Consider the following 12686-nt stretch of genomic DNA (forward strand, 5'->3'; position numbering starts at 1 on the left):
CGCCCTTTTATAACCCCTGTGACGCCCACCAAAGCAAGCCAATCACTTGCATGCCCTTCTGAAAGATGGTGGCGACCCCTGCCTATGTCATCACGTTGCCCACAGTGTCCGTGGATCCTGATTGGCTGAAAAAGAGCGCTAAACAAACTTTTGAAACGCGACTTTGGCGCGTAAGTTGCCGACCTCGTGGCCGACCTCATCCTAGGGTCGGGTTTCGTTTCATGAAACCCGACTTTGCCAAAAGTCGGCGACTTTTGAAATTGTTCGACCCGTTTCGCTCAACTCTAGTGATCACTGTACTGCCTGTACACTGACACTATATACAAAGCTCCTGTGTATAATGTCTCTAGTGATCAATGTATTATACACTGACACTATACACTGTGTACTATATACAAAGCTCCTATGTATAGTTGCACTTGTGGTAAAATTAGTTTTTTTTTATTAAAGATTAGTAGTGTAGTGTTTGGTCACTATGTGGTGGTAATATGTGGTTCAGCCATGGTATGGCGGTATTTGTTCCTTGTATGTGGTATTATTTGGTAACCATGTGGTTGTAATATGTGGTCTGGTCACGGTGTGATGGTATTTGTCCTGCTATGTGATATTATTGTTCATTTTAAAAATTGTATGTGACACATTCCCTTAAAAACATAAATAATAATATACATAAAAAGAGTATTGGATATTTTAACAAATATTTAATAGGTTAGAGTAGAGTAAGGCCCAGCCAAAAGAGACTTCTTGTCGTTGTGGTGGCTGCTTAAAAGAAATCTTTTAGCCAAAATAAAAGCTGCTGGCTATGTATGTGATCTGGTGTTAGATGGGAACTGATAATGTGTGATTAGTGAGGACGTGGTGCAGATGTGGAGTTTTTCTATGAGTGGGCGGTGGGACTGTGAATGGTTTGAGGGTTGCAGGCCGGCTTGGAACCTGGGTGGAGTCTCAAGGGGGCCCAAAAATGTTGCCAGTATGAGGTCCTGAAATTCCTAATGGCAGCCCTGATACTGGTGATGATATACTGTATTAAGCTTCATGCATCAGAATTCTGTTTTAATTTATGCCAAAAATGTTTTTCATGGATTGTACTACATTTATTATGTCTTTTAGACACTTTTTTGTCATGCTCGACAAGAGGACATGAAATATCAGAAAATGGTTGGAAAAAAGGACATGGCCTAAATTGCAATCTCTTGTGACAAAACACTGGGTGGACCAAAGTAAACCTATAGATGACTTAAATTTAGACTAGACAATGTAAAGATGTACCAAATGTAAATGTAACGAATTTCACACTACTATGAAATTGATGTAGGAAAGACCACGACAATTAGAAAGGAAGTTATATATATATTGTTGTGTCAATGTGTCATGTTCGCTCAGGGGTAGAGTTGAGCGATACCGTCCGATACTTCAAAGTATCGGATCGGAATGGATCGGCCGATCTTAAAAAAAAGTATCGGTATCGCCGATTCCGATACCGGAAGTCCCATTCAAGTCTATGGGACTTCCGGTATCGGAATAAGAAAAATCCTGTTTTTCCCTTGTACAGCCTCTCTGGGGTCTGTACGGGCCTTTCGGGGGGCTGTGCCGGCCTGCCAGGGGGTCTGTGCAGGCTCCGGTGGTCTGTGCCGGCCTGCCGGGGGGCTGTGCAGGCTCCGGTGGTCTGTGCCGGCCTGCCGGGGGGCTGTGCCGGACTGCCAGGGGGGCTGTGCAGGCTCCGGTGGGCTGTGCAGGCATCGTCCGATGGGACTACAAGTCCCATCGGGCGATGCCTGCTACCATGACAGTGATTGACACATTAGCCAATGATGGGACAGTAGTAGTCCCATCATCCGGCTAATGTGTTGAATGTAAAAAAAAATAAAAAAAAAAAAAAAATTACATGCTACATACATACAACATGCATACTACATACATGCTACATTCATACTACATGCAACATACATACTACATACATACTACATGCAACATACATACTACATATATACTACATGCATGCAACATGCATACTACATACATGCTACATTCATACTACATATATACTACATGCTACATACATACTACATATATGCTACATACATACTACATATATACTACATGCATGCTACATACATACTACATACATACTACATATATGCTACATACATACTACATGCTACATACATACTACATATATACTACATGCATGCTACATACATACTACATGCTACATACATACTACATACATACTACATATATGCTACATACATACTACATACATACTACATATATACTACATGCATGCTACATACATACTACATGCTACATACATACTACATACATACTACATGCATGCTACATACATACTACATGCTACATACATACTACATATATACTACATGCATGCTACATACATACTACATGCTACATACATACTACATATATACTACATACATACTACATACATACTACATGCATGCTACATACATACTACATGCTACATATATACTACATGCATGCTACATACATACTACATGCTACATACATACTACATATATACTACATACATACTACATACATACTACATGCATGCTACATACATACTACATGCTACATACATTCTACATATATACTACATGCATGCTACATACATACTACATGCTACATACATACTACATATATACTACATACATACTACATACATACTACATGCATGCTACATACATACTACATGCTACATACATACTACATATATACTACATGCATGCTACATACATACTACATGCTACATACATACTACATATATACTACATGCATGCTACATACATACTACATGCTACATACATACTACATATATACTACATGCATGCTACATACATACTACATGCTACATACATACTACATATATACTACATACATACTACATACATACTACATGCATGCTACATACATACTACATGCTACATGCATACTACATATATACTACATGCATGCTACATACATACTACATGCTACATACATACTACATATATACTACATGCATGCTACATACATACTGCATGCTACATGCATGCTACATACATACTACATACATACTACATGCTACATACATACCACATATATACTACATACATACTACATACAATACATTCATACAATACATACATAGACATACAGTACATATAACATAGAGTAACATACTTACCAATACTTGTCACATTGTTCCCCGAAGCCATTGTCTTTTTCGGAATAAATATTAACATAACAAACCACAAAAATACTCACCCACGATCCGAAGCAGTCCACGAGTGTGTCCCACGACGATCTTGGGTAGAGAACTGCAGCATCAGCTGTTGCTGCCGTTCTCTACGGGCTGCAGGAATCCAATGACGGAAGGTAGGTATCCTTCCGCACTGTATTCCTCCGCCATTTAAAAAAAAAGTCCCTAGTCTCACTTTATGCCATTGCTGTGTGGGAAATTCCGGTACAGACCCCGGGCAGTCCACACAGCCCCCCGGCAGGCCGGCACAGCCCCCCGGCAGGCCGGCAGAGACCCCCGGAAGGCCCGAAATGACGGCGCATCATGATGCGCACACACCGCGCATCATGATGACGTCAGGCTGTCAATCAACTTTGAACTTCCGATTCCGATGCCGACTTCCGATATTGAAAAAATATCGGAAGTCGGTATCGGAATTCCGATACAGCAAGTATCGGCCGATACCCGATACTTGCGGTATCGGAATGCTCAACACTACTCAGGGGTATTTCACTTTACATGATGGCTAGTGTTTCTCAGTTCATCCACACCCTGTTCAAGGCCTGTTAGTCGCAGCATCGGAGGTGCTCTATGAGAGGCTCTTAACACACTGTCCACAGAGGGTCCATTAAGGGCTTTACACATAGCGATATCGCTAAAGCGTCACCGATTTTGTGACGCAGCAGCGATATTGCTAGCGATATCGCTATGTGTGATACTTACCTCCGACCGGCTCCTCCGCTGTCTGTCACTGATCATGCAAGATCGTGCAGCTCCATTTCCCGTCGGACGCTTGCTGCTGGGCTTCCTGCTGGCGCCGACGAGCGACGCGTGGACGCTGGCGGGAGGACGTAAGGATCGCTGCGTCTGAAAGGTAAGTAACGACCGCTGCTGCGTTGCTACATCACTGTGAGATCTGCCTGTTTGGCAGCTCACTAGCAACCATTTAGCGATGCACCAGCGATCCTGACCGGGTCGTATCGTGGTCGAGATCGCTGGTGCATCGCTAAATGTAAAGGGGCCTTTAGGCTTCACCTAAACATTCCGTGATAAAGGTCCACTTTTGCAATCTGATAAATTGTAGCACCTCTGAACATGGCTTGCTGGCACATCAATAAATGGTGGTTAATGTCTGGATATCACTGAGCACCACCATTCTCCCAGAGTGCTGACCATAACTTTCCCACTACGACATTAGTTACATCTGTTAGCTGGTAGCAGAGGACTAGTTGGGTGTCGGACTCCACTGCTCTGATATAGATAGTTCATCAATACCACAGTACTGGAAACTCCCTTTACCACTGTCTAGTTCAAGTTTGAGCTGTCTAAAAGTTAGACAGTTTTAGTAAATCAGCCCTGCTTGGTTTGGTATGCTCAGTGCATGAACAGACATGGTCGATACTGGGCACTGAAAAGAACAATATATGAGCCTTTTTCATTCCAATGACATTTTCTTCATGTCGTTTAAGCAAGCATTCCATATATATGATGACATTTAGTAAGAGACATTAATAACCCTAAGCTCTGGGCAGCTACACAAGTGGCACATACAGTATAATGTGTCCACCCATGGTTTTGTCTATCCTCTTGTATTTCATCCCAGGATGACTTTGTCAAACATATTGACAGCAGTAGCAAAGTGAACAAACACAATTGAATTAATTGCACAACTGTAGTGATAGAATTGAACATTAACAATGATAATAGCACATGTATCTTACCAAGACCACAATGGGCTCATGCAATGGTCCAGTGGTTTTCACATTTTTCTTTCCATCTTCAATAGTGTATTCCCACTCCAAACCCATTTCTATAAAAGTTCTTGATTTTGTATCTTTGCCTTTAACATTCAGAATGAAATTTCCACTCACTTGGTTTTTAATTGCTGTAAGAGTATCACATATATAATTATTAGCATCAACAACTTTACAGGTAAATATGTTCAACAATGCTCTAGCCTTTTCAACAAGAGCACAGCTGGGTATTAAGACCAGACAACCAATGTCAGGTCAAGAAACATAATGGCATTTTTTTGTAGTATTTAGCCTAAACAGCTCCTTCAACTGATAACATTTCACTTTTAGGTACAATCTCTGTGCTAAATATTTTATAACTTTATAAAAATCAGAAATCCATTTTACATTAAGAGCTGTAAATGTTTTAGACATAGTCCACATTAAGCAATATATGGCAGCCACTACTAGACGTAAATCTTTGTTGATTTACACAGCTTCTATTTAACATAATGGATTACAGATTAGACTAAAATCCTATTTTATATCCCAGTGCTACATTTGACCTATTTGTTAACCCCTTTACTCGCAATGGGGGTTTGCTCGTTAATTACCGGGCCAATTTTTACAATTCTGACCACTGTCAATTTACACGGTTATAATTCTTGAATGCTTCAACGGATCTTGGTGATTCTGAGATTGTTTTTTCAAGACATATTGTACTTCATGATAGTAGTAAAAATTTCTTCGATATGACTTGCATTTATTTGTAAAAAATGGAACTTTGGAGAAAATTTTAAAAATTTCGCGATTTTCAAACTTTGAATTTTCATGCCCTTAAATGACAGAGAGATGTCATACAAAACAGTTAAAAAATAACATTTCTCACATGTCTATTTTACATCAGCACAATATTGGAACCAACTATTTTTTTGCTAGGAAGTTATAAGGGTTAAAAGTTGACCAGCGATTTCTCATTTTTCCAACAAAATTTACAAAACCATTTTTTTAGAGACCACATCACATTTGAAGTGACTTTGAGGGGTCTATATGACAGAAAATACCCAAAAGTGACACCATTCAAAAACTGCACCACTCAAGGTGCTCAAAAACAAATTCAAGAAGTTTATTAACCCTTCAGGTGCTTCACAGGAATTTTTGGAATGTGAAAAAAATGAACATTTAACTTTTTTCACAAAAAAATTTACTCCAGATCCAAATTTCTTAATTTAACAAGGGTAACAGGAAAAAATGGACCCCAAACTTTGTTGTCCAATTTCTGATAGAGAAAACCACTGGGAGCTTGGCAGAGCTCAGAAGGAGAGGAGCGCCGTTTGACTTTTTGAATGCAAAATTTGCTGGAACAATTGGCGGACGCCATGTTGTGTTTGGAGAGCTTCTGATGTGCCTAGACAGTGAAAATCCCCCACAAGTGACATAATTTTGGAAGCTAGACCCTTCAGGGATCTAGATGTGTGGTGAGCACATTGAACCCTCATGTGCTTCATGGAAGTTTATAATGTTGAGCAATGAGAATAAAAAAAAAATCACCTTTTTCCCCATAAATATGTTTTTAGCCCTAAATGTTGCATTTTAATAAGGGTACCAAGAGAAACTGCATCCTACAATTTGTAGTGCAATTTCTCCTAAGCACACTGATACCCCATATGAGGGAGAAAACTACTGTTTAAGCACACAGCAGGGGTTGGAAGGAAAGGAGCATCATTTGACTTTCTGAATGTAAAATTTCCTGGAATCATTAGCAGATGTCATATTCTACTTGGAGAGCCCCTGATGTGTCTAAATAGTGGAAAACCCCCAAAAGCGACCCAATTTTTGGAAACTAGACCCCTCAAGTAATGTATTTAGATGTGTGGTGAGCACCTTGAACCCCCAAGTGCTTCACAAGTGTTTATAACATTGAGCCGTGAAAATTTTAAAAAAATTTTTTTCCCACAAAAATGTTATTATAGCTCCAAATTTTGTATTTTCATAAGGGTAACAGAAGAAATTACACCATAAAATTTGTTGTGCAATTACTCCTGAGTACGCCATGACCCCATATGTGCAGGGAATACAACTTTTGAGGCAAAGTGCAAAGCTCAGAAGGGAATAGGCGCCATATTTGAATTCAGATTTTGCTGGAATGGTTTTAGGGTGCCATTTCACATTGGCAGAGCCCCTGAGGAGCCAGAACAACAGAAACCCCTATATATAAACTCATTTCAACTTAACTCCCCAATGAATTCATCTAGGGCTGCAATGATCATATTGACACTACGGGTGTGTCATGGAATTTCATACCTTTGGGCAGTGAAGAAAAAAATAAATACATTTTCACCACTAAAATTTAGTTTTAGCCCCAGATTTTACATTTTCACACAAAAAGTGGATAAAAATGGCACCATAGTTTGTCCTACAATTTCTGCTGAATGTGGCATTACCCCATATGTAGCTGTACAATACTACTTAGCCATACAGATAGACTCGGGAGGAACAGAGCGCTATTTGCCTCCTGGAGTGCACATTTTCCTAGAGCAGTTTGCAGATTCCATGTGCAGAGCGCCTAATTGCTATAAGAGCAGAGTTCCCCCTCAAGTGACCGCATTGTGGAAATTATACCCCTTTGGGAATTTATCTACAGGTGTAGTGCCAATTTTGACTCCATGGGTATTATCCAGAAACAAGCAGCAATGAATGTTGCCGAGTGAAAATTGCAAACTTCTGTTGTAGTGACCAGTATGCTGTAGTGACCAACATGTTGCAGTCACCAGTACGTTATGCCCAGCGCATGCTTCTGGAGACTGACAGCCACTTTAACACTTTGACTATATGATAGCAGGCAGATATTTAGTGTCCTGTAACAGAAAAGAAGAGCTCCGACCCCTATAAAATGTATTATAGAATAATTGGCACATTTTGGATGCGAAACAAAATGATGTTTATAGTTCTAAATACTATATTTACTTTCTGTACATTAAAAGATGTACAGAACACAACCATTTGAGGCATTTAAAATGGCCTATGACTTAGAAATTCTTAAGGACTTAATATTGCTCCATCATCACTACATTCATTCCTTAAAAAAAAAATTGCAAAGCCAAGCCTGCATTTTTTAAATCTTTGAAAAGTAAATCAAGACATGATGTTCAGGAATGTGAAACAGTTTGGCTTATATGAATCACCAGCTGATTTATGCTTTTCAAAGTAATTGGATGTTCTTACCGAGATTGTTGGAGGATGCTTCTGTCTCTTCTATTTGTATGTGCCGGGCTCCTGCTGGAATCTCAAACATTTTTAAAACACCAGCTGCAATACAAAATGAAAATATTGATTTTTAAATAGTAATGGGAATGAACAAGTTGGCGACATATTGTAACATCTATCATTTTCCATTCAAGAACAACCTCTTTTAGAGCACGAATGCTGGATGAAGAGTGATGTTCAGCTTGCCTCTTCAGAATTCCCTATAGTTGTTTAATTGGGTTCAGATCAGGGGACATACTTGGCGACTGAATAACATTCACCCTTTTCTTCATCAGAAATACAAGAGATGTGTACTTTAGGCTAGGTTCACATTAGCGTTTCTGTGCGCAGCGTATGATCTGCATGCGCAAATGCATGCAAAAACGCATGCAAACGCAAGTTTACGCAGCTTTTTTTTAAACGCATCATCTTACGCATGACGCCCAAAAAACGTTGCATGTGCATGCATTTGTATGCGTTTTTACATGCGTTTGCGTTGTTCATGTGCTTGTGTTCGATATTTCCAATGCTTTTCCAGTAGAGTTTCCTTGACACTAGACACCCAATGGGCACGTCTCATGGGATTTATATATATATATATATATATATATATAGACAAACTGCACAGATGAAATCCTCGTCTTTTGCTGCTGTATCCAGCTGCAAGATAGATCTTAGCATGGAGAGGTTCATTATTAAGCTTGTTTTCCAATTGAAATTGGATGTTGCCTTTGCTTTGGCTTATGAAGAAGAAAGAAGAAGAGAAAGATGTACATCGTCGTCGCTATTGGCAACACTCCATCGTTGAAGTCCGAGAGAGCCGTGGAGCCTACCACTCGTTGTACACAGAGCTGCTTGAAAACCATGAGAAGTTTTTCGAGTACATGAGAATGTCGGAACAGAGCTTCCAAATTATTCAAACTATAGGAAAAAAGAGCGCAATAGGGTCTTATCCGGGTGACTTTTGAAAGATAATAAAGAAGTATACTCACCCTTTCCAGGAGAGAGCTGAGCACATAAGATCAATTTTGTCAGCCTGCTGCACGTCCAACGGTCCACACAGTGACCACCACGTAAATCTCTTATGGAATAAAATTCTTGGACTTATGTGCGCTGCTAGACAGAATATCAAATCCAGATCACGTAGATAAATTAACCTTTTATTTCCCAACGCGATTCGAAGTCCATAACACTTCTTCCTCAGGGGATGACATATATACTTCGAAACGCGTTGGAAAATAAAAGGTTAATTTATCTACGTGATCTGGATTTGATATTCTGTCTAACAGCACACATAAGTCCAAGAATTTTATTCCATAAAGGAACAGAGCTTCTGTGACTTGCTGCTAATATGTCCGAGGATCCATCTCCAAGCAGGACACACAGCTACGTCAAGCAATTCCTGCTGAGGAACATCTGTTGGTGATCCTGAGGTACGTAATTTTGAAAAAGAAACACGTCATTAATATGATTGTTATAAAAGCTATGTACTGATTTTTTTTTTTTTTTTTACCATTTTCTGTTCGGCAGATTCCTGGCTACTGGAAAGACCTTATCATTACATTTTCAATTCTGGATTGGAGTGTCCACGCTTTCTGGAATTGTTGGAGACACCTGCTGTGCTTTATGTGATGTTCTGCATGAAGAATTCCTCCCCCAAACCACAAATGAACTCTGGCTGGAAAATGCTGCAAAATTTCTGGACATTTGCAATTTTCCAGGGGAAGAGTCTTGAGGAGATCATTTGCATATTCCCAGTGCCTTCTGGGATAAGTGAAGAGTCTCCGCGAGCTCTACGATCACTGGGTTTTGGCCATTGCAGCTGAAAAGAGGAAATCGGAAAACCAGGGGAAGAGTCTTGAGGAGATCATTTGCATATTCCCAGTGCCTTCTGGGATAAGTGAAGAGTCTCCGCGAGCTCTACGATCACTGGGTTTTGGCCGTTGCAGCTGAAAAGAGGAAATCGGCTCATCTTTTTAAGAAATCTCAAGATGGAAGAGGACAGGAGCCATTTGGTGAGCTGCATTTCTTGCTACATGTTCACAGACTTACCAGTGGAAAAGCCAAATTTCACATGCCACAAATGCAAGCTTGTGTCCCTGTTGGAGGAAAAGTTGCAAAATCTCGAAGAGAGGTTGGCTACGTTGAAGATCATTAAGGAAGGTGAAGAGTTCTTGGACAGAGCAGAATTATCTCTTCATGTTACAGAAAGAGAAGAAATTCGAAGTGCACCTGAAGAAACAGAGGAATGGAGACATGTGACCCAGAGAAGCAGGAGGATCAGGAGGCAGTCAGCACCCATACTGCTCAGAAACCAGTACCAGGCTCTCACGCAGGAAAACGATGAAGAAATACATCAGGATAAGACTTTGCCAACAAACAGCAACCTTGTACGCCTTCAGAGTCCTCCTGGATGGAGAAAGAAAAATGTTGTGAAGAAGAAACGGAGAGTGGTGGTCATGGGGGATTCCCTGTTGAGAGGAACAGAGGCCGCTATCTGCAGACCGGATATAACTTCAAGAGAAATGTGCTGTCTTCCAGGTGCAAAAATTAAAGATGTGTCTGACAGGATATCAGGACTCTTCAGACCTACAGATGACTACCCATTCCTGCTACTACATGTGGGGACAAATGACACCGCAAGAAACGACCTGAAAACCATCTGCAGAGACTTTGAAGACTTAGGCAAGAAAGTGAAAGAACTGGGAGCGCAGGTGGTCTTCTCTTCCATCCTCCCAGTGGATGGCCATGGAACAAGGAGGTGGAATAAGATTCTGCAGGTGAACAACTGGCTACGTCGATGGTGCCGTCAGCAACGATTTGGATTTCTGGATCACGGAGTGAACTACTTATACGATGGACTACTTGCTAGAGATGGGGTGCACCTTACGAAGACTGGAAAGCATGTATTTGGAAGTCGCCTTGCTACACTTGTAAGGAGAGCTTTAAACTAGAACAACATGGGAAGGGAAGCAAAAGACCAGAAAAAGCCATACACCTGACAAATGCTATTGAGAACTCTGCTAATAGAAGTGGAAAGGAAGAACAAAGACGAAAGAATCTAATTAATAAAAATATTGGAGAAAGAGAAACCAATCACAAACTAAAATGTTTCTATACTAATGCACAAAGCATGGGCAACAAACAAGGAGAATTGGAACTACTAACACAGGAAAAGAAATATGATGTCATTGGAATCACTGAAACTTGGTGGGACGATACACATGATTGGAATACAAGACTAGAAGGATACAACTTATTTGCAAGAAACAGACTTGATAAACGAGGAGGAGGTGTTGCATTGTATGTTAGAAACGCGTATATCTGCACAGAGATTGAAGCTTCAGAGACTGGGAGTTCTGTGGAAACTGTTTGGGTAAGAATACAAGGACAGAACAATGGAAAGGACACCATTGTAGGCATTTACTACAGGCCGCCTGTGCAAGCTGAAGATATGGATGAACTCTTTATGCATCAAATGGCCAAGTTCTCCAAAAAATATGACATAGTTGTCATGGGAGATTTCAACTATCCAGACATTTGTTGGGAATCTCTCTCAGGCAAAACTAACAGGTCAAGGAAATTCTTATCCTCTCTTGCTGACAACTTTATCTTCCAAAAGGTAGGGGAGAAAACAAGGGGAACTGCTACCTTGGATCTAATCCTTATAAACAGGGAGGAAATGGTTGAGGAGGTAAAAGTGGCTGGAACCCTAGGAGGTAGCGACCATGCTATTTTAGAATTTTGGATAACTAGAGGCGGAAGACCTGTGAAGACTCAGACGTCAAGGTTAGATTTCAGAAAGGCAGATTTTAAGGGATTCAGAAAGATAATTGGAGGGATCCAATGGCTGGATATCCTTAAAGACAAAAATGTCCTGGAAGGATGGGAAATCTTGAAAAATGAAATTCTCAAAGCACAGTTGTTAACAATTCCGAAAAGAGGGAAGAATAGGAAGCATTTAAGGAAACCAGGATGGGTGAACACAGAACTTAAGCACATGCTAAAAAGGAAGAAAAAAATGTTTATAAAATGGAAAGAGGGAGGCATATCTAAAGAAGAATATAATGCTGTCTGCAGAATCTGCAGGGCACAAATCAGATTAGCTAAAGCTGAAAATGAATTGAGGCTTGCAAGAGATGTCAAAAGCAATAATAAAGGATTTTGGGGATATGTCAAAAGTAAAAGAAAAGTCAAAGATGCTATAGGATTTTTACAGGATGAAAATGATGAAATGGTAAGACAGGATGTTGAGAAGGCTGAACTTTTAAATTCCTATTTTGCATCTGTTTTCTCTCAGAAAGGAAATGTAACACCAACTGTTATTCACTGTCCTATTAAGGGAATAGAAGAATCCAGGATATCTATAAACAGAAAGATAGTGAGGAAACACTTAGCTAACCTAAATGAATTCAAGTCTCCAGGTCCAGATGAATTACACCCCAGAGTACTGAAGGAGATAGCAG

The 12686-nt window shown here is 40.1% G+C and overlaps 1 protein-coding gene across 1 annotated transcript in view; it reads right to left on the bottom strand.

Moving 5' to 3' along the window:
- ADAMTS14 (ADAM metallopeptidase with thrombospondin type 1 motif 14) overlaps positions 1-12686 on the bottom strand; it is a 296983-nt gene that overhangs the window by 50637 nt on the left and 233660 nt on the right. The window contains exons 15-16 of the mRNA XM_073585783.1: positions 8200-8283; positions 4963-5126 (exon numbers count right to left, since the gene is read on the bottom strand). Coding sequence (XP_073441884.1) covers positions 4963-5126; positions 8200-8283 — 248 coding nt within the window. The remainder of the gene's footprint in view (positions 1-4962; positions 5127-8199; positions 8284-12686) is intronic.

Source organism: Dendrobates tinctorius, unplaced genomic scaffold (assembly GCF_039654945.1).
Source record: "Dendrobates tinctorius isolate UK_male_01 unplaced genomic scaffold, ASM3965494v1 ptg000089l, whole genome shotgun sequence".
Taxonomy (NCBI): Eukaryota; Metazoa; Chordata; class Amphibia; order Anura; family Dendrobatidae; genus Dendrobates; species Dendrobates tinctorius.